At 58.1% G+C, this 23,950-nt stretch overlaps 4 protein-coding genes across 8 annotated transcripts; all 4 read right to left on the reverse strand.

Moving 5' to 3' along the window:
- Nucleotides 1-2,007: 2,007 nt before the first annotated feature.
- On the reverse strand, nt 2,008-6,456 carry CDC34 (cell division cycle 34, ubiquitin conjugating enzyme). Its single transcript, XM_021540125.4, has 5 exons — nt 6,196-6,456; nt 4,050-4,136; nt 3,463-3,560; nt 3,002-3,136; nt 2,008-2,887 (listed from the first exon to the last, which is right to left on the reverse strand). Exons 1-5 carry the CDS (start codon nt 6,370-6,372, stop codon nt 2,677-2,679), a joined length of 708 nt encoding a protein of 235 aa, XP_021395800.1. The 5' UTR covers nt 6,373-6,456; the 3' UTR covers nt 2,008-2,676.
- Nucleotides 6,457-6,510: 54 nt separating this feature from the next.
- On the reverse strand, nt 6,511-8,492 carry TPGS1 (tubulin polyglutamylase complex subunit 1). 2 transcript variants are annotated; one of them, XR_014950285.1, is made up of 3 exons: nt 8,026-8,492; nt 7,363-7,948; nt 6,511-6,940 (listed from the first exon to the last, which is right to left on the reverse strand). XR_014950285.1 is itself a non-coding variant. In XM_021540121.4 (2 exons), exons 1-2 carry the CDS (start codon nt 8,394-8,396, stop codon nt 7,420-7,422), a joined length of 900 nt encoding a protein of 299 aa, XP_021395796.2. In that variant the 5' UTR covers nt 8,397-8,480; the 3' UTR covers nt 6,947-7,419. The 2 variants fall into 2 exon arrangements, 1 of the variants encoding a protein (XP_021395796.2); XM_021540121.4 differs by lacking the exon at nt 6,511-6,940 and having other exon boundaries at nt 6,947-7,948; nt 8,026-8,480.
- Nucleotides 8,493-8,627: 135 nt separating this feature from the next.
- MADCAM1 (mucosal vascular addressin cell adhesion molecule 1) lies at nt 8,628-14,626 on the reverse strand. 3 transcript variants are annotated; one of them, XM_085562451.1, is made up of 5 exons: nt 11,057-14,626; nt 10,616-10,882; nt 10,181-10,498; nt 9,367-9,927; nt 8,628-9,127 (listed from the first exon to the last, which is right to left on the reverse strand). In XM_085562451.1, exons 1-5 carry the CDS (start codon nt 11,106-11,108, stop codon nt 9,018-9,020), a joined length of 1,308 nt encoding a protein of 435 aa, XP_085418577.1. In that variant the 5' UTR covers nt 11,109-14,626; the 3' UTR covers nt 8,628-9,017. The 3 variants fall into 3 exon arrangements, with proteins under 3 accessions (XP_085418577.1, XP_085418575.1, XP_031362954.3); XM_085562449.1 differs by having other exon boundaries at nt 10,616-14,626; XM_031507094.3 differs by having other exon boundaries at nt 10,181-14,626.
- A 142-nt stretch (nt 14,627-14,768) lies between these two features.
- On the reverse strand, nt 14,769-23,950 carry LOC110475753 (solute carrier family 71 member 1). Of its 2 annotated transcripts, none has more exons than XM_021540118.4 (12): nt 23,690-23,950; nt 23,158-23,253; nt 22,646-22,708; nt 21,606-21,733; nt 21,088-21,202; nt 20,408-20,626; nt 20,070-20,183; nt 19,549-19,620; nt 19,192-19,304; nt 18,991-19,088; nt 18,313-18,479; nt 14,769-18,229 (listed from the first exon to the last, which is right to left on the reverse strand). In XM_021540118.4, the coding sequence occupies exons 1-12, from the start codon at nt 23,771-23,773 to the stop codon at nt 18,020-18,022; spliced, it is 1,479 nt and encodes a 492-aa protein (XP_021395793.3). In that variant the 5' UTR covers nt 23,774-23,950; the 3' UTR covers nt 14,769-18,019. The 2 variants fall into 2 exon arrangements, with proteins under 2 accessions (XP_021395793.3, XP_085418578.1); XM_085562452.1 differs by lacking the exon at nt 23,690-23,950 and adding an exon at nt 23,470-23,520.

Genomic DNA, 23,950 nt, shown 5'->3' on the forward strand with positions numbered 1-23,950 from the left:
GCACCGCCCCCTCGCCCCTCCGCTCAGCCAATCGCGCGGCGCTGCGCCCCTCTGACCCCGCCCACTCGGCCCGGCGCGGCCAATCAGAGAGAAGATCACACCGAGAGCCTTCTCCTCTCTGCCGGCCCCGCGGGCAGAGCCGGTTCGGGCCGGTCCCGCCCGGACACGCCCACCGGCCGCGGCAGCCAATGGGGACGCGCGTTGTGGGCGGGGCCGAGGGTCCCGGGGGCGGCCCCGGTGGCAGCCGCGGCCCCGGGCGGGTCCGGGACCACGGAGGGATGGGGGAGGCGAGCGGGTCCGCACGTGTCCGTCCCTGCCGAGCCGGGGCACGCACGCACCGGGGGGAGCCCCGGCACGCACACACCCCCAGGCCATGCGGCTCCTCGGGGCGCGGCGTGGGCAGAGTCACGGGGGAGCCAGCGGGTCCGGCGGTTCCCGGAGGCTCCCGGGGCCACACGGGGCGAGGCAGGGCCGCCTCAGCGGGATGTGCGGGAAGGAAACCGGGCAGCGCTTCCGCAGCGCAGGGAGTCCGGCACAGACAATGGCTCCAGCGGAGCCCGCGGGGCCGCTGCCGGGGCGGAGCAGCCGCGCCGCGCAGCCGGAGCTGCCCCGGTCGCACGGACCCTCCGGCCCTCGGTACAGCCCCGCTGCGCTGCCCCGAGCTGCAGGGAGCGCGCCCGGCCCCGGGAGCTGCCCGATAACCCCGAGGGGCTGGGCAGGCAGTAACCAGCAAGGCAGCCGCGGCTGAGAGGCGGCTGCAGGACCGCAGCTTTGCCTCCAGCTCGGCTCCATCCCAGGAGCGAAGTCTTGACTCACGGCCGGGGGTACTGGGCAGGGGGGCAAGAAAAGCCAAAACAATGGGGCCACAGGCGCCAGTCCCCACCACGCTCTCCACGGGGTTCTGCTAGCTCCTCCCAAAATATTTCTTCCCATATCCCGCTCACTCTCATCCACTGGCCGGGCTCCCCCTGCACTGGGGGATTTGCAAATACGGCTCGTATGGTGCAGAAATTCGGCAGAGTGTGGTGCCCATAGCACCCGCAGGCTGAGGAGCTGGTGTCGATCTGGCCTCCAGCATCCAGCACTGCACAGGGAACTGGCCACAAAGAGCCAGCAAAGGCAGAGGGCACATGGGCACAGCCACGCAGGTTTGGGGTGCACAGAGCAGCCCCCCAGGAAAGGAAGGAGAAGCTGGCTGTGGACAAGCAGCCAGGGCTGCTGCTCCATGCCGGCCGGGCCGGGTGACCTTGGAAGCCATTTGCCAGGCCTGAATAAAGCGACAATAATCCTATTCACCTTTTAGCCTCATTTCCTAAGGCAATAAAGCACATGCCCTCGCCGCGTGCAGTCCCAGGTGTCACTCAAGCCCTGATCCCATTTGCACGACTCCAGCCGAGGGAAGTTTTGCTCATTACCCCTCTGAGGAGCTTTGTGCAGCAGGGGCAGGAGCCCCAGGCAGGCACTGTGCCAGGGCCTTGGCCCTGCCCTGGCTCCGAGGCTGCTCGCCCCATCCCAGCCGGGCGAGGCGCCGGCAGCGCCCCGGGCTGGGAGCTCACCACAGTCTGGGGAGCTCCCTGCAGTCTCCTGAGCTGGCATGTCCCAGCCAGTTCAGTCTGTGGGCTCAGGGCACACCCCACGAGGTCAGAGCAGCTGCAAGGGCACCCATCAGCTACCACCGAGCACAGCCAGGCACTGCCCAGGCAGGAGAAGGCAAACACCTTCCCCGTGCAGGACTGGAGAGTTTGGTCCAGGCAGAGGCTGAGTGTTGGCCACAGCTCCAGGGCAGAAGGACTGAATGTTGCCTGGGAAGGGCAGAGATGCTCTCCAGACCAGAGGCAACCCTGCCCAGACCCTCCTGCCCATGCTGCAGAGGGTTACTGTGAGATCCACAGCTGCCCTGCAGCCCCAGGAGAGCAGCCAGCCCATCCACCCACTGCTCCATGCCAGTCCATGTCTGACACAAATCCCTTATGGCCAGGGCAGAACCTCACTTGTGCATCACAACCCTTCCCTGGAAGAACTTTATTAAATAGTGTCCAAAAAAAAAACCAGAAGCAGAAATACTCAGCATGACCCCATCCCTCCCAGCTAGTTAAAAACCACAAACACACTATCCCCACATGCCCAGTGCTGGTGGCTGCTGGGCAAGTCCTCCCTGGTGCCCCTCTCCCTGTGAACACAGCTCCAGCATCATGGGCAGGGAAGGCAAAAGGATCATGTGGGGACAACCCAGATGGCTGCAGGGTGAACCCTAAAAGGTCTTGAAAGCCAAGACAGCACTCACATGCTGCCCCCCACTAAAGCAACCACTCACTACCCCCACAAGCACCCCAAACTGCTCCTACCCTATGAGGCTGAAGAGAAGCTGAACACAAATGAGGGGCAGCCAACACCAGGCTGGTTGTCACTCCTCAGCCAGGCAGAGCCACCAGCACCTCAGTTTCTGTGGCTTTGTGAATGCCCCCTCTCCACCCGTCCCCCAGGAAGTTTATAAAATAGGGGGTTTATCTTTTCCTACAAAGACAGCAATGGGATTTCCTTTTGCAACAGCAGAATAGTCTCCCTGCGAGGTAGAGAGTTAATTTCAGGGCTGACAGATCCTAAATTCAAACCAGTTTGTTCTAGTTGAGGTAAAATCCAGTAGTTTATACGAAGTTTTGCAATGCCAGAGGGCCATCAAGATTCCTCATTGCCGGAGTCATCCTCATCACCGTAACAGCTCTCTGCTTCCTCCTCCATCTCATCATCCTCATAATAGTCATCATAAAAGAGGTCTGAGCCCTCATCTGGGGCTGGAGTCTTGGTCTTCACACAGTACTCAGCCAGCGTGGTGGGGACCTTCACTCCATCCCGCTCAGCGTCCACCTTGGTGCCCAGCACTTGCTTTCTGGAGGGCGAGAAGTGAAGGATGAGAACAGAGCTCTGTACCCCAGCCCCCCAGAGCCCGTGTCCCACAGGATCCCAGCACAGCCCGTGCTGCCAGGCCAGGCTCAGCACGCACCTGATGATGTCTGTGTACTCCCGGTCCTTCCCTTTGCTCTCCTTCCACTTGCGGTACATCACGGAGGCGTCCACGTTGGCCGGGGAAAACGTGTTGGGCTCATTCAGCAGCGAGATCACACTCAGCAGAATGGTTCTGGTGTGGAGAAACATGAGCAGGTCAGAGCTGAGACAGGTCAGCAGCACCCCAGCAGTGCCAGCAGCCCCGCTCTGTCCGTGGGAAAGCCTTGTGCTGTCCACAGCAAGAGAGGTCCTAGCAAAGGGGAGCAGGCCGGGCAGGGGACATGGGCTGGCTACACTCATCCACGCACAAGCTCTGGCTGTTCTTCAGCCCATCCAACAGCCTGAGAGCCTTCAGCAGCCCCCTGGCACCTCCTGCAGGCTTTGGGAGCAGGAGGCTGCCCCCATCCTCCCACCCCTGCCCTTGGATGAGCCTCGTGCCCGCGGTCCCCCCGGCCTCACCGCACGTTCTGGGTGGGGTTCCAGCGCTCCGACGGCAGCTCCCCGCTCTGAGGGTCATCCACGGGTGGGTGCAGGATGGAGATGCAGACATCACCTGTCTGCAAGCACAAGAGAAACAGGATCCTCAGGAGCTGCTGCCACAGGATCTCCTCGCTCACTCTTCCCTTTGGCTGAAGCCAGGTGAGGTGACCCAAGCTGTCCCCTCAGTCCCATAGGATGGACACAAAAGTGGACAAGCACCCCATGACTGCCAGCACTGTTCAGGTCAGGCTGCCCAATGCCCAGCACGCTGTGCCCCCGCCGTGGGCCCCAGGCACATTGCTTGCCCTGCAGCCACTCTTGGCACAGGCACAATGTCCCCAAGCGTGGGAGCCATCAGGCCTGCAAGCCTGGCTGACCTGGAGTCTGCACTGGGACAGCAAAGGGCTGCGTGAGCTCATTAGTGGAGTTCCCTGTGCCAGGCACTCATCGCCAAAGGCACAGAGTGTCCAGTGCCAAAGGCTGGCATTTGCATCCAGTGCCATCACAACAGAGGCACACGTGTCCACTGACTGTCCAAGAGCCTCCCCGCTGTCCCAGGGACCTACCTCGTAGATATTGGGGTGCCACATTTTGGTGAGGAACCTGAAGGCAGGAGGAGAGTAGGGGTAGTCGATGGGAAAGCGGAGACGAGCCTGCAGGAGAACAATAAGGAGAACATCAGCTTGTGAGAAGGAAGGGACGGAAACCACAGAGCTTCTGACAGCTCTGGGAACAAGGAACCTCTGCCAAGCCCAGCTGGGCACCTGCTGGGACAGAGCCTCTGTGCCAGCCAGCTCCGTGGGCAGGACACCAGCCCTGGGGGCACCTCTCACCACACAGAGTGGGGTGAGCAAAGGGTCTGTGGCCAGCAGCAGCTCCTTGCCCCCCATTCTGCCCATACCCCCCTGTCCAGCAGGGCCCACTGGTGCTAACCCAGAGCTCTCCAATGCAGAGGAACCAGCAGGAGCTGCTGTGAGCACCCAGCACAAGCCCCACAGCAGCACACAGAGCCAGGCAGAGAGTCCGGGTCACCCCCAGAGCTGCTGTCAGGGACAGACCATGGCTGTGCCACTGAAGGAAAAGCTGTTTACCCTTCAGAGCTCACAGGAAGGAAGCATCAGGTGTTTGGTGCTCTGATGAAAACACCAAATCTAAAAATAGCCTGTCACTGCTGAGAAGAGACCCAGTCCAAACTGGCCGCAGCGCACAGCTTGGGGGCTAAAAATAAAATCACATGAAGCTCAGGCTGCAGCCCAGGGCTCCAGCAGAGACACTCAGCCACCACCAGCTCCTCCCACAGCTGCCAAACCCACAGGGCTGAGATTGGGCAAAGAGGGGTTCCCTGTCCAACTCTGAGTGAAGCCTGAGGGGGCACAGGGACCTACAGCAACATCCCACAGTCCTCAGAGACCGCCCCAACCCACCAGCACCAGGAATCCAAGGGGACGGGGGCAGCTTCTCCCATGTGGCTGCACAACTTCCCAGTGTTTCAGCTGTTTCCAGGCCCTGGGAGCAAACTTCCAGATCAAGACTCAACACGACAACTCCTGAATGCTTCTTGCTCCCCCAGTTCACGTAGAAGAAAATCCAGACACTGGATTCGTGGCACAGGGTGGGGAGAGGAAAAGTGCAGTGGGGGCTGTGCTGTGTGTGTGTGGAGTGCAGGGCAGTGACACCCAGCCCCGTGCTGGGCTCTGGCCAAACAGCTGAACATGGCAGAATAATCCCCTTTGTTGTGTCAGAGGGGATCAGAACAAAACCGGCCAAGGCAAAGCGATGCCAAAGGGGGCTTGGACAGCAACAACCCCACCCTGCAGTTGTTGGTCCCCACAGGCTGGAGAGGACTCAGCCCCTCTGCTCTCCTCTTATGCACAGCCTCACCAGCACCCTCAGTGCTGAGTTTGGAAGCTCTCGAGCACACAACAGGAACAACAGTGGCTGAAAGGGTGAGAGTTCAGAGGGTCTCACACCAAAATGCTATGGGAAAATAAAAACCCTCTACTTCAGTGAAGAGATGAAACCTGTCTCTGAAGCGTCAGCTCTGCCAGCCCGGGAAAACAAACAGCTAACCCTGGGTGACTCACCCTGTGCATCCCCACCCTGACAGCAACAGGATGAAAACATTCAGCTGAGCAGGAAGGATGAGAAAGAGGAAGAAAACAGCTACCCCAAGTTGCACAACACCTGGGAAGAAGAGCACACACACATCCTGCCGAGGTGGGGGGGATTGTGCAGTTAGGCTGCCAAACACCTTCTTCCACCTCAAACCCCAAAGCAAGCCACGACATTCACTCCCCAACCCAGCTCCCTGCTCCCACCCTGGGCTGTCTCTGCCTTCGCTCGGGGGACTTTTGTCTCTTCCCTCGGATCCTCTCCAGGAAAGGGAACCTCAGCGACCTGGAGCTGCTGTCCTGCACCCTCAGACCAGAGGGGCAGGGGGGTGGTCGAGGCCCCTCCAAGGGGGTCAAATGCTTTTCACAACGAAGGGGACCCTCGGTGGTTTGGCAGCAGCCACCGGCGCACCACTCCAAAGCACCAGGGGTGTACCCAGCTCTCCCTGACCCTCAACTCGCCCCCAAGCCCGGGAGCAGCTCTGTCACGACCCCCACGCTCACGGGGTCTCACCCCTTCCGAAACTCCTTCCCAAAACACATCCCGACACCGCCTGCTCTGCCTTCCCCGCACCCCCGAGCCCTCCCCGCCGCCGCTCACCTTGAAGTACCCGCCCTCGTAGTGGGTGTCCGGGGGGCCGAAGATGGCCACGTCCCAGGTGTACAGGTCCCCTTCGTCCACCAGCCCGACGCGGAAGCCTTCCACGGGCTCCTCCTGCAGCCCCTTCAGCTCCAGCAGCAGCGCCTTCTGCGAGCTGGGCACGGCGGGCCGCGCCATGCCGGGGCTCGGGGGGCGGCGGCGGCACCGGCGGCGCTGGAGTCCCGGGAGGGGCGTGGCTCCCCCGGTACCGCCCCCGGGGTGTCGCCGAGCGCTCAGAGCGCGGGGCGGGGCCGGGGATGGGCGCCGGTGCTCCCGGTCGCACCGATCGGCGAGCGGCTCCCCAGCGCGCAGAATGCCCGGTCAGCCCGCGGTGCCGCGGCTGTGTGACAACTCACAGCGCTGCCGGGGCAGCACCGGGAAAAGGAGCGAATGAACACCGCCTCCGGTATCCCCGGCTCGCGCCTCCCTTTGTGTCACATCCCGTCAGCTGTGGCTGCGTCAGGAGCCGCCAGCCGCAGCCTCACCCAGAGCAGCACCGCGTCCTGCCCGCGGGGAGCAGAACATCCGCCCCGCACAGCGTCCCCAGCCCGCGGGGATCCTCCCATCGGCTCTTCCACTCGGGTGTTCCACAGTCCTGCACCCGCTGCCAACACTAACCCCTGGGCACGGAGTGTGCCTCAGGGATCTGGGCACTTCTGCAGCTCGTTCTGGCACTTCATGCTGCCAGGAGATAAGAAACTGGCCACTAAAAAAATAATAAAAAAGCTTTAATGTCTTACAGCAAACCAGGAATTGAACAGTATAAATAACGATCAGACAAGTTTAAATAAATAACCCCTGGCCCGACACGCAGTTGGTGCCAGGGGGAGGGGATGTGTCTCATCCAGAACCTGCACTCCACATCCCAAACCACCTTAGCCCTCCCCAGCTGGCCCTGTGCAGCCACAGCCCAGCCCCACACTTTGTTCCTTCTGGGTCATTTCACTGCCTAAAGCAGCTCCATGGGTCACAGCCTCCATGTCAGTCCTGGATAACCCCTGAAAGGGCCAGAGGAGCCACGCAGGGACACGGAGCTGCTGGGCACCATCAGAGCAGGGCAGGCAGTGTGGGAACTGGGACTCTCCTGTTGGGCACAGCAGGGCTCTGCAGCCGGTGCCCCGTGCTCACCGTGCAGCTCGAGCGGGGCCCCGCAGGGCCGGCAGCCAGCACCGCTCCCACCCAGCATCACTCCACGGGCTTCACCTTCGCTATGAACAGCGCCGTGGCTTTCTTCAGGAACTCCTCCCTGCTCATGGAGGAGCCCAGCTTCCTCTCCTGCAGCGCCTGGTCCATGGCCAGCGCCAGCCTGTCGGGGCCCAGCCGGGAGCCGGCCTCCAGGTAGCGGGCGGGCCGGGAGCCGTGCCCGGCGCCCAGCGCGTCCTCCAGCGCCCGCAGCACGGCCTGGCACAGCCGGCTGTCTGCCGAGTCCCCGGCGCCCAGCACGGCGAACAGCGCGTCGGCCTTGGCGGCGAACTCCAGCAGCACGCAGCAGGTGAGGACGCCGTAGCGGAACACGTCGAACGGGACGGCCTCGTGGTCGCGGCAGCGGACGCGGCGCAGCAGCTCGGCCGCCGCCTCGGCCGGGGCTGCCCCGCGCTGGCAGATGCGCCGCAGCAGCTCGCTGTAGAGCCGCCCGTCCACGCCCGCCGCCCGCCGCCGCCCGCCGCAGCCCAGCACCTCGTAGGCCGCGCCGGCGTTGCTGTCGAAGGCCGTCCTGTCGCGACAGGGCACACACACAGACCGGCGGCCTCGCCCCCCGTCCCCGCCGCCCCCCGCCGCCGCCGGCCGCACCTGTGCGAGTGATGAGCCAGGCACACGTACCACAGCGCCCGCGCCAGGCGCTGCGGCGGCCCCGGGGGCTCCGCCGCCGCCTCCGCCAGCACCAGCCGCTCGAAGTACTCGGCCAGGAAGGACACGGGCTCGGCGGGCCGCGCCTCCAGCACCTTGAGCAGCGCCTCCCGCACCATGGCCGTGACGCCGGCTCGCAGCAGGAACTCCGCCGCGCTGCCCTCCGCCGGCCCGCCGCCCCCCGGCGCTGCCCGCCCCGGCTCCGGCAGCCCGCTGCCCCCCGCCGGCACCGGGGCGGCGGCCGCTCGCCGCTTCTCGTGCGCCGCCATCTTGGACCGTACTTCCGCCCGGGCCGGAAGTTTTTGTGCCGCCATCTTGCACGCTGGCAGCCAATCGGTGGGCAGGGAGGCGGTGTGAGAACGCCGCCATTGGGCGAGGCTGTGGCCGCCATCTTGAGTGTGGGCAAAGGAGCTGCGTTATCAACGCGGCTGGCGCCGCGGCCGCCATGTCTACTGAGGGTAGATGCCCCGCCCTTGGCAACCGGGCGGACGCCGCCGGTGTCCCGGGGCCGGTGAGGGGCCGCGGGACCGGGGCCGCTCAGGCCCAAAGGACACTTTGCAGAGGGCTCGAACGGAAACAGCTCTTTATTGGAGCAGCGGTGCCACCCGCCCGCCGCGCCCACGCTCCCCCCGGGGCTGCCTCGGACGTTCTGTTGTGACGGACGAGCGCCTTCGTGCTCCCGCCCGTCCGCCGGTGCCCGAGCACCGGGCCCAGCCCGGTGTTCGGTGCCAGCCCGCGGGGATCCAGTCCCGGACGTGTCCCTGTGCCGCCTCTGCTCGTTGCCCTTGCAGGCTTTGCCTCCCGCGGCAGCTGCTCGTCCTGCTGTCCGTCCTGCTGGCCAGGGCCCGGGCGAGGCCCGCGACAGCCGGGGGACAGCGGGGACAGGGCTGGAGGGCCGGGCCGTCAGCCGGCTGCTCCCACCCCCAGCACAGCTGCTACCGCGATCTGAATCGTTTCCACAGGCGGCGAGACACGGCAGCGGTCACGATGAGCCCCAGCAGCGATCCCGCTGTCCCCATAGCAATGGAGCTGGAGCTGAAGGAATCTGCGAACACACGGAGCTGTTATTGCAGCCCGGGCAGGAAATGCCGAGGGGTGAGCGAATCACAGAATTCACAGCATCACCAGGTTGGAAGAGACCTTCAAGATCATCGAGTCCAACCCATGTCCCCAACACCTCAACTAAACCATGGCATCCCCCCAGCTCCAGCTGTGGCAGGGACAGAGGGGCTGCAGCCCCGCCCAGGCGATGTGGGCAGGGGTCTGCAGATCACCAGCACTCACCATCCACCACCATCACCTCCAGGCTGGCCATCTGGGCACGGGGGCCGAGCAGGGCGCACTGGTAGTGGCCCTGGTGCCAGGGCTCGGCGCGGTCCAGGCACAGCGCAGAGCTGCTGCCCGCAGACTCCTCCCGGTACTGCGACAGGGCTGCGGGGGTCCGGAGCCAGCCCACCGTGGCGTTCCCGGTGCACCGAGCCTGGCACTCGATGCGCAGGGCCCTGCCCCACGTCCCAGTGGGAGGCAGCGACCGGATCTGCAGGCTGCAGGCGGGCACTGTCCCCACGGATGGCCCTGGCGCCGCCGTGCCAGAGCCAGGGAGGGTGCTGGTGGCCACACGTGCCATGGGGCTGCCTGCCATGAGGTCCTGGGGCACAGAGGGCACCGTGGAGGAGGGCTTGGTGACAGCAGCTAGATCCAGAGTGGTCCCAGCGCTGGGCTCCCGTGCTGTGGTGGCATCACCTGTAGGGACACTCCCTGGAGGGAGTGCTGTGGTGGCCACGGGCCTGGCTGTGCTGGGGCTCCCCGTGGAGGTGGCCACGGCTGCTGGCTGCTCCACCACAGCTGCAAACACACAGAGGCCTTGGTCACAGGTGACCTCGCTGCAGCCCCAACCTCCTCCAGGCCCTGGGCACAGCGAGCCGGAGCACAGGGGCACTGCCAGGTGGGGCAGGGATGGGGATGGGAGATTCGGGAGTGGTGCAGAAGTGGCTGCTGCTGCTTGGCAGAGCTATTCCGAGGAGCACAGGGCACTGGGGGTTGGCTCCAGGGGATGGGGTACGTGCAGGTTGGGGTCCCAGCCCCTCCTGGCACTCACCCTCAGCACTTGCCACCAGAGATGCCACTCTGGTGAAGGTCTCCTGCCCGACCTGCAGCATCACCTCGCACCTGAACTCCACCCCTTCTGCCACCTCTGTCCCTGTCACTGACAGGGTGGAAACCATACTACACAGCTCCTCCTCAGCCTCCTCCTCGCAGTCAACATCTGGTTCCTGCAGCAGTTGGTGCCCCCGGTACCAGGCCAGGGCCAGCCCGGTGGGAGGATACAGGCGCATGGCCGAGCAGGTCAGGTTGGCGGGGTGACCCGGGCGCAAGATGTGGGGAGCTGCCTCCAGCCTCAGCGTGTCTGGGAGGGCTGGAAAAGAGTCAAAGGTGATTTTTGGCAGCACAGCATAGCTCAGGAGGAAAGGGGCTGCCCTGGGGGTCCAGGGCTGTGCTGGGAGGCAGCGAGTGACAGCTGGGCAGCGCTTACCGTAGACCTTCAGCATGACGGTTGCCTGGTAGTGCTGCCCGTGGCAGCTGCCCTGGCAGATCTTTGTGCCCTCCGTGGCCACGGTGGCGTGCCTGATGTGCAGGATGCTGTGGGTGGAGAAGGAGGAGATGGTCCCCAGGGCAGTGTCCAGCCCCCTCCAGTCCACCTTGCCCCCTGCGCAGGCCAAGGAGCAGTTCAGGTCTGTCGAGCCCCCAAAGGGCACCACGGGCTGCTGCGGTGTCACCACCAGCCTGCCAGCGGAGCAACCTGGGCAGGAGGAAAGCTCAGGCTCAGGGGAGGGGACAGCCACCAGCTCCCCACAGCTCCGAGTGGCATGGGGACAGGGTGACAGCGAGGTCCAGGGGCTGTAGGGCGAAGCAAGGAGAGCGGCACAGAGGGGAATTGGGGGATTAGGGTGGCTCTTGGCCCCGTGGCACTCACCGCTGCAGCCCCACAGCGAGCCGAGGAGGAGAAGGACAGGAGCCGGCCCCATCCCGCACAACAGCGGGCTTGGTTTTCCCTTCTTTTCTTCCTTCCCCCTCCCCAGGGAGCAGGTGCTGCTGGCCGGGGCTGTCTGTCTCCTTCTGGCCGCCGGCTCCAACCTCAGCCCTTCTTAAGCCCTGTAGGAACCGCCCCTACGAGCACCGGCCCCAGGACCTCCACAACTTCCCGCCCAAGGGGTATTTCCAGAGGGAGGTTTGTGATTTTCTTCCAGGCTCGGCTCTTGCACAACACCCAGCCGACGGCCAAGCTGGCAGCCCCCCCAAAGCTGGGAAAGTCCCTGTCCCAAAGGGTCCCCGTGTGGCTGCAGGGGCCCCCATCACCCCACCGGGGAGCCCTGCACAGGCACCTGCACGCCAGGATGTGGCTCAGATCCAGCTCTATCCGTTTTTTGCAGGCTACATCACTCCCCCAGAGGCAAACCAGCCTTTCCATGACCCCACAGCTGCTGGGGACACACAGCTGTGGAAAAGGCCCTGTGAGCCCCTGCCCCAAAAGCAGAGCCAGGACCCGTGGTCAGCCCTGTTGGTGAGCTGATTATTCCCGTTTATTCCTTAAAAAGGCTGTTTTCAGGGATGGAATCAGGTGTTCGTGTGGGGGTTGGTCTTGTGGTACAGATGGAGAAAGTGTCACTACAGAGAAGGTGTTGCACACCCTGCATTATCCAGCCTCAAGGCCCTCAGCATCTGTCCTGGGTCCACGCTGGGTCTGGCCTCACTCCCTCCTTCCTGCCCAGCTCCCCGTGGAGGGGTGAGCCCTGTTCTGCCCCATCCCACCCTGCCAGGCTGCAGCCAAGGCTGGGGAAGGTCCCAAAGGGCTGAGGGAGGAACATGCCCATCTCTGCACCCAGTGTCACCACAGGACCTGGGCATTTCTCATCTGGAAACTGTTCTGAGAGGCAGCTCCGTGCACTGGGCATGCCATGCATTCTTTTAGAAGGTCATGCCATTAATTCTCTTGAGGGTGCAGGGGGCCTCTGAGCGAGGAAAGTGCTCTGTAAACACTTCCCACCAAATGTGCACACTCAGCCGAAGCAGGTGATTAATGATGCTGGGGTTTTTGATTAATGATGCTGGGGTTTTTGTTCCTTCCATCCTGTGTTAACAGAGCCACTTCCTGGATTTTCCAGCAGCCACCAGAGCCTCCCTGCCATGCCCAAACCTGGGACAAGCCATGGCCAGGGCTGCTCTCACACTGCCAGGCTCTTCCCAGAAATGTGTCTGGGAACCTTGAGGACACACACGTGGTGCCAGGGTTTCACTTGCATCTCTCACAACCCTGATTGCAGCACTGGTGCGATGAGAAAACCCCTGAATCGGTGTCTGAATGAGAGCTGAGCATTTATGGAACCACCTCATCTCCAAAAGAAGCTCCCCCAGACCTTTCCTGGACCTCAAGAAATTAGCAGTTACCAGAAAGTCCCACACCTTGTGCTGTACTTTGTTTTGGGGCTTGGAGTGCCCAGAGCTGCCTCAGCCACCCAGAGGAAATTGGAGTCATGGAAACCTGATAATCCTCCAGTTCCAACGGCCCAGCCACAGAGCCAGGGGCAGGTCAAGGGAATTTGGGCAGCTCAGGGGACTTGGGGCAGCTCAGAGTGACGTGGCAGAGCCCCCAGGGCAGCTCTTGCTCACCCTGAGTAGTGGACCTATTGTAAATATAGGTGGACCTATTGTAAATACGGGTGAACCTGGTGGGAATGATGATGTTTGACTCTAGTTTAGAAGGCTGAATTATTTCTTTATTCTAACTATACTAGATTACATTAATATACTATTTAGAGGAGATACTAAAACTGCATACCTATTTTTCTAACTACTATATCTAACTAACAACTTGTGACCTTTTCTCTAGAGTCCAGCCCCAGGTGGGTTGGATTGGCCATCAGGTTCAAACAATCCTCACCAGAATCTAATCAAGCAATCACTCCAGGTAAACATTTCTCTAAAAACATTCCACATGGGAAAAACAAGGAGCAGAAATAGAAATTGTTTTCTCTTTCTTGTCTCTGTGCTCTTCTATGAAAAAATCTTGAGAGAGAGAAGAATGTGCCTGCCACAGTGGACCCACCACACCCCTGTTCCACCACCTGCTTGGGACCTGTCCTCCATGGATTCAGAGCTTCCCCCAGCCCAGAGGAGCACAGGGACTGCACCAGGTTGCGTGCACAGGGCAGAAGGAGCAAGTTACTCACCAGCAGTGTTTTGCAGGCCACAGGAAGCCTTTGAAGGGACGAAGGGAACGCTGGATTTCCAGACTCAGGCCTGAACACCTTTCCTGGAAGCCGATTGTGCTTCCTCCCACCGGGCAATACTTTGTCCAGAGATGTTGCTCAGGAAACAAAACAGTTCAATGTGGAGACACAAAGCACCAAGGGACAAGTGCTGGCTCCAGCACAGGATACCCCCGGAGCCCCTCGGGTTGGGGTCTGGCCCCAGGCTGTCACCAGAAGGGACAAGGCTTTGCCACTGCCCCAGCAGCCACCACACCAGGGGATAGCGTGGTCAACAACATCCTGCACTGCAACACCTGCCCTTTGTTCTCCAGCGAGCTCATGTGAGACAAGTTGGAGGTTTTCTCTCAATTAAAGATGGAAACAACAAAACAAAAGCTAGCTCCAGTCTAGAGGAAATACATACAGAAGCAACAGGCTGTGTAAGAGCTCATGTTTCCAGGATACCATCCATCAAGCACCAGTTTCCATCCCAGAGCTGGCTTGGATGTGGTTATATTTTTTGGGATTATATTAGTCACTCATGACCATCCTCAGCCACCACAAAGAGTGTTTAAATGAGTTAGATAAGATCTAAATTAGGCCTGGCTACTAAAAACCAGTCCAGGAAGAGGCTCCAGTGGGGGAGGCTGTGGGAATCCAGAGCTTCCCTCTGGCTACCCTGGCAGGTTTGGGACCCTGGCAAGGGTCAGGAACCCCCCGGGACAGAGCCCCCAGAGACACTGGCTGTGATCTCTGGCCATGGAAAAGAGTTTTCAATCTTACAGCATGAATTACCAGCTCTGAATGTTTGATATAAGTAATAATTAAGTGTGGCACAGGTGCAAAAGTAAAATTTTAGGATTCTAGATAAGGGGTCCAAAGGGGACAAGATGGAGGAAATTGGGTGTATCTTGTCCTTTTTCTCCTTCTTCATGCCCTCCATGTGTCACTGTGGTGTTGGCATTTTTCTGTTGGTTCAGGCTGGGGACACACTGTCCAACGTAGGTGACAGATATTGGCACGTTCTTGTAAATCCAGCCCAGGGAGTTTCTGGTATTTAATGTTTGTCACATCCCACTGAGGGCAGAGCCCCACACGCTGCCCTGCAGGACAGAGCTGGGCAGGGCAGCAGAACATGTGAGAGATAAACAGAATAAACAACCTTGAAACCAGCACAGACCAATTATGGCTTCTTCTTTGGCAATGGGGCTGAAAGACAGAGACTTTTTGCAATTTCAGAATCATCAATACCTCAGATTCTGACAGCAGACAGGAGCCAGGGACCTGCTTCCCATCCTGGGCTGGTGCAGAGACTGCAGCCCCGACCCAGCTCCCCCAAACCTATCCCACATCTTCACATAATTCTCAAGGGGAATTTATATTCTGGGCAGAAGCTGCCTGGTACCACTGGTGATGGAGAGGAATAAGGGGAGAGACTTTTGACACAACAGGAAAGCAGCAGTTTAATAAATAATCCATCAGAGGGAGAGATTAGCCAGTTCCAAACACAACCTGAACTGAAATAAATACATTTTATCGTTAGCTTAAAAAAGAGACACAAACGCACGTGATGGTGAACGGTGAGAGAGCAGAGGTGGGGCCAAGTGCCCACACTTTAAAGATACCACAGCTGTCAACAGCCTTTGGAGTGCAGAAAAAGAATAAAAACAGGGAAGTAAAAAGTTACTACTTTGTAAAATTAATGGCAGAAGAGAAAGCAATGGTATAACTCAGGTTTTTAATGCAACAAGATCAGCTGAAACTCACTTGACCTGCCAGGACTGCTGACAGGCAATTGAGATGATTTTTGCCTTGTGTTTGGGCACTGCTGTTACCATCCCAGGCTTTAAGTCCCTGCAGACAAATCCTGGGAATCCCAAAGTTAAACAGCCGGGCTCAGGCACTGCACAGCAGATCAAGCAGATTTTAAGAAAAGATTCTTTTTTAAAAAGTTGCGTTTTCATATAAAGTAACAAGAATTGGCAAAACTAGCTGAATGCTCCACACAGCCTTTCCAGCCTCCACATGGGATGCTGTGGAAGCACCGGCCCTTCAGAACAAGTTGTTCTTCATTTGGCTCTGGTAACTTCAGCTCCAGCACCGCCTGGCCCAGCTCCTGCTCTGTCACCTCAAGGCAGAACAGCGCTGAGGGAAGGGGAGGCACTGGGCCGAGGCCCCACCAAACCAGGTGAGAGGAACCCCAATAGGGTGGGAAGGGATCCCTGCTTGCTCCCTGCACCTCAGAGAGCCCCTGCTGCCAGGTCTGCACACCAGCACAAGCCACCTTTCTGTTGGTAATGGCACCTGTAGAGGTCCTGCTGCTGCCTGGTGCTGTACCCCCCTCCATCCACCCACTGCCATATCCCCACCCCAGCTGCCCAGTGCTGTAACCCCACTGGTGCCCAGTGCCACCACAGCAGGTCACCAAGCAGGCCACAGCCCCTGACCTGGCAGTCACCCTGCTGGCAGCACCAAGCCCCAAGTTTGGGGGCTGACAAAGGGACCAAAACACTCCAGGCTCACGATGTACAAGTCAGCATCTCCAGAAGCTCAGGGGTCACATCATGACCTGGGAGGGAAGATTCTGGACAGTTCTGGGGTCTGAGGGGAAGGAGAGGCTGAGAGGACACAGGCAGCAGCAGTGGTGAGAGGGAACGGGACCAGAAACATACTGGTTTCAATAAACTATGCAATAAGGGAGAGGACTTTTAAAAATATATCTCTATATACTTTATATCATATAAATTATGCTCGTCTTTTTGTAACTTGTCGCTATATTGTACCCGTGAAGCTCCGAGGTAATGGTTCCATGTTTTATTTCATCTGTGTGTGAGGAAAAAACCTACTTCAGCTCACTTTAACCCATGTAAATCAACAGATTGCCAGGACTCGGGGAAAGTCCTGTCTAAAAAAGGCATTTTTGTGACCAACAGAGGTGGGGGAACTGCTGCCTGGAAGTGCAAGTGACAGGATTTCCTTCAGGATAAAAGCTTGCCATGCACACACAGTACTGACCATCCCACTAATGTTTGGGAATTGGGAGTGTCACCACAAGGAGCTTGGGAAAAATGGAGTCATGGCAGGTCAAGGAAGTTTCTGCTGGCTCTGCTCCCCAGACCTGCAGCCAGACCCATCTCAGCATCCCTCTGTGTCCCAGCTGCTCCTAGTTCTGAGCACAGGAGCTGCCACCAGGCCAGATCAACACAAAACAAACTGTCAGTTCACTTAAATACCCACCTCTGACAACCAAATGGCATTTGCAGTTGCTGCTGTGTGTCTGCAAAGATCCCCGATGTAAAGGGCCAGCACTGCCTCCCTTTGGCTGCTCTCCCCTGGGTAACCTTCCCCAAACCCACAGAGAGGGGACCCCAAACAGAGAGCAGCCAAGGCAAGACTGGTTCAGCTGCTGCACCCTCAGTTCCTTTAACAAAGGATTCCTGAGGTGTCCTTGGTTTGGTCCTTACTTCCCAGAACTGCTCAATGCCACCACTACTTATTTACTCGAATCAGAACAATTGTTTCCTGCCCTCTGCCACATTTCTATAAACAACCACACATTCCCTGTTTGCCTCAGCTCCTTTCACAACACTCCAAGCACCTCCTGCTCTTTCTGAGCACAGCTGAGCCTGCAGCAGAGGCTGCAGTTCCACTGTTCCATAAACAAAAGCCTCCACAGCAGGCTCAGAAATGCCACATGGAATCCAAACCCCTAAGTCCAAATCAATGCAGCCTTCACCATCAGGATCTATTGGGTTGAGAATAAACCAGCTCTGGACACTCTTTGGGTTTAGCACCAGATGGCAGGAGCCCAGGGGCAAACCAGCATGTTTTGTACAATGCTCAAGATAAACAATCATTTCTCTGACCCTTCTCCCAGGAAACCACGCATCTCCAAAGTGCTCAGCACAGCCAAGTTGTTCTCCTAAACAACCCTCACAGCTCCAGGAAAAGATTTCTGAAAAAATTCTTCTACCTACTGCCCACGGAGGCAACAGGCAAATGCCACCTCAGAGTGACAAGAAAATCAAACATAACCACAGCTCTTGTGGCCATCCAAGTGCTTGTAATTCATGTAGCTGCCCTTCTCACACCTGCCCATTCTCCCCTGTGTCAGCTGCAACTTCTTCATTTTTATCCTCTTCATCAGAACATTAAGTCAGTAGATTTCTATTTTTTTGGTCTAAGTTTCACTTGGGGCAGAACGGGGAGAGGAAGCTCAGAGCTGCACTCCCTGTGCTTCACACACACCCTGTCCCCTCAGCATGTCACCAGAGCGTGCAGGGGTGGGTGCCAGCAGCAGGAACAGCTCTGCCAGGGATGGGGCATGGAGCAAATGCCGTATTTGATCCCAGGGACAGCTCAGGGAGCTCTCACCAACCACAGCCCACGCTGGCTCCACCTCCAGCAGCGAGCAGAGCGTTTGGCAGGGCACACTGGGGCAGGTTTGCTTTCCAGAACTATCCCTCCAGTGGAGCAGCTCTGTATCTCCCCTTTCCATCAGCACCAGGTGATACAATTCCATTTTTGCACCAGCTGGGTGTATTTGGCTCGAAGGGAAACCTCATCCCTCCTCAGTAGCTGTTAGTGGCACAGTCTGTTACCTTGGATCCCTCTCTCCCCCTCCCCGAGCTCCTGCTGAGTCCGTCCTTGGTGTGGAGTCGAGCCCCAAGGCAGGTCCCTGTCCCACCTCACACGCTGCTGTCCTCCAGCAGGGGCTCCTTGCCATCTGACCCCCCAGCTGGTGGGCTGTGGGGGTGGGCCTGGGCCCCTGTGCTGTGCTTCTTGTGGCTGCCTGACCTCAGTGCCAGGTTGTGTTCCGGGATGAACAGGGCCACCAGCAGCGACAGCAGCACGGAGCACGCCCCGAACAGGAAGGGTGGCCCAGGGATGATGCTGCTCTGGAGAGACAGAGAGAGACAGGAATGATTCAAGCATGAGGGCAAACATAGCCCAGCAAAAAGTGAGAAAGCTCAGCAGGTACCTCATCTGTAGGGTTGGCCATGTTGGGTTTGGAGGCTTTGCCCAAAGTTTCCACCTCAGCCATTTCATTCAACTCCACGTGGAAGAGATAGAAGACAAAACCATAGAGTGCTGGCCCCAGGCCGTTACACAGACCCCGAATTCCAGTGATCATCCCCTGCACCACACCTAAGGACAGAGGGAAGAAGGGGGGAAATGCCTTCAGCTTTCCAAAGAAACTTGTTTTATTCGAGGATACATATTTAGAGATATTTAGAGACAGTATCTGGGCTGATGTGCAGGGGGAGGGGTTTGCTGATGAGCAGCTTCACTCAGTGCCAGGTTCTAGAAAAATCAGTAATGCTGGGCTTGCTGCTTTGCAGACTGAAATAAGCATGGGCACATCAAGCAATAATTTCTAATTAACTAGAATTAAATTGAGGGCTCAGAGATGTACAGTGAGGCAGGCAAAATGCAGCAGCCTCAGAGGGACAACACCAAACACCCACTAGCATGACTTGGGAGTTGCCCAGTACAGCACCAGCCGTGGTCAAAGATAAGAGTGGCAATACTGCTGTGAGTAGTGACACTCCACAGCTGACACAGATGTTCCTGCACACCCCTCCACCACCACAGCCTTGTGCCAGCTCAGCACCTGCTGGGACGAACCCCCCCATCAGATGGGTCCCCAAGCACTCACCCTGCTGGTCAGGGTCCGTGCTCCTCGACACCATGGCACTGATGGCTGGGAAGGTGATGCTGGACATGGCAGCCACAGCTCCTGCTGCCCACATCATCCTGGGGAGGAAGGAGGCAGCTGTGAGGAGCAGCTCTGTGCCCTCACCCTGTGCTGCAGGGTGGGAGCGGCCACAGAGGGACAGAAATGTGGAAGAACCCTCACCAAGGCTGTGATCCAAAGCCATACCAGGCAAGCTGCAGGATCTGGAAGCCTAGTCCCAGGAGGATGGTGTTTTTATTTCCTATGGAGCGCATGAGAATTCCCAACACGACTGTCTGGAAAGGAAAACGGGGAAAACAGGTGTTTTCATCAAGGCAGGGGCAAAGAAAGAGGGAAACAACAGCAGACAAGAGGACAGAAAGCTGAGGGACTTCTATGGGTCCCTCCCAATTTAAGATCTCCTCTGTTTCAAAAGTCTCTGTGGCCACAGGAGTTCTGACAACTCAGCGGCCCCAAAATCAGAAATTTTGGACATTCTTACAGCAGACTGCTCAAGCCAACACAGAAATTGCTTCTCACCTGAGCCAGTATAGAGAGAATTCCAACCACACCGATAAAGGCTGCTACAGTCTCTGAGGAAAAACCAATGACCTGTGAAAACATCAGAGAGGGACTTTTCAGGCAGATTTGTACCAGGTGACAAGAGCATCAATGTCACTCATGTTTACCGAACTTGCTTCTCAGGGACCTGCACATTAACAGCCACTGCCCTTGGGCTGCCACAGGAATAAAACAAAATATTTTCCTCTGGCTGAAGAAATGGTTTTAAATCCCTGAGCTGCCCTTGTAGTGCCCGAAGGTGGCACAGGCAGGATGGCCAGGCAGACACCAGCAAGGAGCCAGGCCTTGCCCCTGGCAATGCTTAGAGCAGTCAGCAAGCTCACACGCTTTTCAGGAGAGCTGGAACAAATCACTGTTTCTTACAATTTCAGCTTTACTGATTTATTGGCCAAGAAAAGCCACCTTGGGACAGGTGACACAACTCTGACTGAATTTACAGGGTGGGATTTCCTGCACACAGAGCTTTGACAGAGACTGACCTGTCGTAGGTACAGGAAGAAGCTGGAGTACTGGCCAGCCTCAGGCAGGTAGGAGAGAAAGACAGTGATGCAGATGAGCAGCACTGTGGAGTCCTGACCCACCTTCCTCAAGGACTGCAGAGAATGAGAAAAAATGTTTAAAAATTGACTTTATATCACTGAAAAATCTCCAGATACAAAACCAGCCAAACCAAAAGCGTAACACCTTAAAAGTCAGCAGGACTAAAGCAAACATAAAGCATTACCAGCAGACAGGCAAACAGCAGTGTTGGATTTTCTACAAGTTTTCTACGAATTTTTGACAAATCCGTTTCTCACACAGCAGCAGGCTCACTCACAGCGAACGGGTCAGCTTGTTCCCAGGAGATTGGGGCTCCCCAGGAGACCGGGCGCATCTCTTCAGGCAGGGACTCGGGCACAGCCAGCAGGATGAAGCCAATATCCAGCAAAGCCACCCCTGAAGCCAGCACAACCACCAGGGTGTCACCGTAGGCTTGGGAAAGGTAGGCGCCGATGGCCGGGCTGGTGACCAGGCTGGCAGCAAATGTGGCTGACACCTGGAAGCACAAAACATCCCTACAGCCTCTTCTTTAGAGCCCATTTCCCCCTCCCCAGTGAGCCAGGGGAACTCCTGGATACTCCTGGAACTCATCTTTGATGGAGAGGTAACTAAGAATTTGCAGGGATTCTCTTGGTGCACCTGGGCTCAGTTGTAGCAAAGGGGAATCAAAGCTGTCCTAGCAATTCCTGTGTGGTTCTGTCAGTAAAGCTACAGGAAGGGCAGGATCACACCAAGCATCACAGGTTCCCCTCCCCTGGTGTGGAAAAGGGAAGGACCAGGCTGGTTTCCACAACTCAGAGAGGGCAGAGATCAGCCTCCCCCTCAGAGCTAAATCCCAAACAGGACAGGGAGACTGCATGATCAGTCAGTAGATCTCCCATCCTAATTTTGTATCTCTCCTACCTGCAAAGCCCCAGATATTTCTTTCAAAGCCAGGCCAGTGACTCAGCTCCTTACCAGGCCGTACGCCGTGCTGCGCTCATGCTCCTGTGTGATATCAGCAACATAGGCAAAAATCACAGAAAAGGTGACAGCAAACACTCCAGACATGGAAATGACAGCAAAGTACCACCTGCAAGAGCCCAAGGCACAGTTAGATAGCAACCACACCACGGTCCACAGCTGATGAAGCAGAGCCTCTCCCTTGTTTTCCCCCCAGTCCATCCTGTTTCCAGTGCACCAGAACAAGAAGATAGAGTCTTGGTCTGGAGACCCCTGAAGTTTTATCACTTATTTTCCCTAATAGAAACAATGCACTGAGCTGGGGAACAAGCACAGAGGACAGACCAGTCCTTTATTCCCAGCTGAACCCTCCAAATCCAGACAAGTCAGTCTCTAGGCTGAGCATCCTCGTCCTTGAGATGGATGAGACTCTTCCATCTCATCCTGAAAGGAGCACCTGCAAATCCCCCTCCTTCAGCCTCCTGCTGCTGCCCCGCCTCAGAACCCTGGGGCTCTGCTGAGGGTGAACTCACCATGGGCTGATCTTCATCAGAGGAATTGGTGCACACGTGAAGAAGACGGTGAGAAGGAGGAAGGATTTCCTGCCCCAGACATCAGAGAGAGCACCAATCAGCGGGGCACTTAGGAAAGAGAGCAGACCCTGGCATGGACAGACAGACCAGAGGACAGAGAAACCCCTCAATGAGAGCTTTCAACAACAACAGGAGGAGACAACCCATTCCTGACTGCTACAAGCAGCAATGCTGTTACAACAGAGCAGTTTATTCAACTCCCCACATCCTTTTAGGGAGGGAAAACCAAATCCTCGACCAGCAAGGCCCCACTGAGCACTCCTGCTCCCTGCAGAGCTCTGCTCTGGGCACCCAGGCAGCCCTGCCAGGGCCTGGAGAGCTGCTGGCACAGCTCCAGGGAAAAGCTTTCTCCTGTAGATGGAGACAGGACAGACACAATGAGAAGCCAGGGCCATTAAGCACAAATAAAATTATTCAAGGCCTTTCCATGTCTCCCAAGCCCGAGGCAGGCAGGGCAGAGCCTTTCAGTGCTGGGGCTGTTTTCCAAGATCCTCTTGCCAGAGACAGCCCAGAACTGTCTGTGTTGCCCGATTCCCCAGTCAGAACACAGGACTATTGCCTGTTCACAACTGTTGCCTACAATTCTGCTCTGGGAATGCTGGCCTAGTGGCAAGAAGCTCCCCAATCCCACAGCAGATTCCCACCTCCTGCCTGGAGATCACTGAGGCCACTTGGTTTCAATTTCTATCACTAATAAGTTTAGATGTCACTGATTTGTCATTCTGTTGTGCTCCAAAGGATGGGCACAGGGCTGATCTCATGCTGGTGAGATTATTTCCAGCTGAACCACACAGCTGCTGTAACTCCTGCTCAATAAAATCAGCTGTCTGTGTCCTTCCTTTTGCATCAGGTTTGCCAGAGCCCCCTCAAAGTGGCCAAATATTGGCTGACACCAGCAAACTAAATAAATAATAATAATGGCTTATCCTTCTTGCACCCATGGCAGATTTAAAGGAAATCTTGGAAGGAATATTCCTTACCTTGACTCCATGAATCAGACCATTCATCAGGAACGTGTGCTGAGGAAAAGTCTGGTGTAAGACCTGGAGGGAAGACAAACCAAAACTAAATGGAAGAGTCAGAGCTAGCAACTTCTGCAAAATTTCTGTAATCATCTGCCAGCCAGAGGACTGGAAGGGCAAAATCCAGGGAAAAGGGGAAATACCCTGCCAACAATGCCTCCATGTGAAGAGCTCTGCCTGCCTTTTCCAGTATGGAAAACCACTACCATTAACACTTTCCAGGTCTATAAACCACTCCAGCATGCTCAGAGAGCCTTTCCCCATCACCTGAACCCCCTCTGGCTTTTTTATGCCAGCACATCACTTCTCTGCTGGTCCCTCTGTGCTGTCTGTATGCTTAATTTGCATTTTATATTACCAGACTAATATGCCTAAATGTTTTTGGTTTTTTTTTTTGCATAACCAAACCCTCCTTTTCCACAGCTCCCCGAGGAAAGGTGGTGCTAAGACCTTAATGGGGACACGCTCACCGTCAGCATCGGCGTGGTCAGCAGCCCCCAGGCAAAGAACTCCAGGAAAATCACCACCACGGCGTGGTACACGCTGGGCTCCCCGATGCCCTGGCGCTGCAAAACACAGCAAAGCCAAAAACCTTTGAGCAGCCTCGTCCCGCAGCGCAGAGAGCTCACACGGCTCCGCGCGTCCCGAACACGCGTGAACGCAGCGAGAGACGCTGTTCTGAAACCTTCCTTCTGCAGACAGCCTAGGGAGCGCAAACCCAGCCCCAGCGGTCCGTGAGCGACTCCCTGCCCCGGTTTTGCTGCCCAGGAACGGGAGCGCACCGGGAAAGCGGCGCGAAGCCGGCAGGCGCAGCGCATCCACGGGATGCTCCAGCATCCGCCGGGACCAGCGCGTCCCGGGGCGGCGGCAGCGGCGCCCACAGGAGTGCGGCCCAGCGGGACAGCCCGCACCGGACACCGGGCACCGGACACCGGCACCGCCCGCGCTCCCGTCGGTGCCGGTCCCCGCCATGCCCCCGGCAGCCCCCGGCCCCGCGCTCACGCCGGCCCCGTCCCGGATCACGATCTTCTTGGCCAGCAGGACGCTGCGGTTGAGCCGCTTCTTCTTCTTCTTCTCGCCGGTCATGGCGCCGCCGGGCCGCTGCCGATCACCGGCCGCCGCGGCTGCCCCATCCTCCCCGTGGCGGGCCGGGCCGAACCGGACCGGGCCGCGCAGAGGCCGAGGCCGGGCCCGGCTCCGGAGCCCGACCGGCACCGGGCGGGGAGCGCCGGGCCCGGCGCTGAGGGGGAGCGCGGCGGAGGG

This window comes from Lonchura striata, chromosome 28 (genome assembly GCF_050655825.1).
Source record: "Lonchura striata isolate lonStrDom1 chromosome 28, ASM5065582v1, whole genome shotgun sequence".
In the NCBI taxonomy this organism is placed as follows: domain Eukaryota; kingdom Metazoa; phylum Chordata; class Aves; order Passeriformes; family Estrildidae; genus Lonchura; species Lonchura striata.

Coding starts and splice junctions, on each gene's coding strand:
- CDC34 (XM_021540125.4), bottom strand. CDS start 6,372: ATGGCGCGGCCCGCCGTGCCCAGCTCGCAGAAGGCGCTGCTGCTGGAG. Junction 4,137..6,195: donor ACGAGGGCGGGTACTTCAAG/GTGAGCGGCGGC, acceptor GTTCTCCTGCAG/GCTCGTCTCCGCTTTCCCAT. Junction 3,561..4,049: donor GGCACCCCAATATCTACGAG/GTAGGTCCCTGG, acceptor TTGTGCTTGCAG/ACAGGTGATGTCTGCATCTC.
- TPGS1 (XM_021540121.4), bottom strand. CDS start 8,396: ATGGCGGCACAAAAACTTCCGGCCCGGGCGGAAGTACGGTCCAAGATG. Junction 7,949..8,025: donor CTGGCTCATCACTCGCACAG/GTGCGGCCGGCG, acceptor CTGTCGCGACAG/GACGGCCTTCGACAGCAACG.
- MADCAM1 (XM_031507094.3), bottom strand. CDS start 11,108: ATGGGGCCGGCTCCTGTCCTTCTCCTCCTCGGCTCGCTGTGGGGCTGC. Junction 9,928..10,180: donor TCTGGTGGCAAGTGCTGAGG/GTGAGTGCCAGG, acceptor GTGTGTTTGCAG/CTGTGGTGGAGCAGCCAGCA. Junction 9,128..9,366: donor GGAGGTGATGGTGGTGGATG/GTGAGTGCTGGT, acceptor GTGTGTTCGCAG/ATTCCTTCAGCTCCAGCTCC.
- LOC110475753 (XM_021540118.4), bottom strand. CDS start 23,773: ATGACCGGCGAGAAGAAGAAGAAGAAGCGGCTCAACCGCAGCGTCCTG. Junction 22,709..23,157: donor TGACCACGCCGATGCTGACG/GTGAGCGTGTCC, acceptor TCTTCCCTCCAG/GTCTTACACCAGACTTTTCC. Junction 19,621..20,069: donor TCTTCCTGTACCTACGACAG/GTCAGTCTCTGT, acceptor ATGTTTTCACAG/GTCATTGGTTTTTCCTCAGA.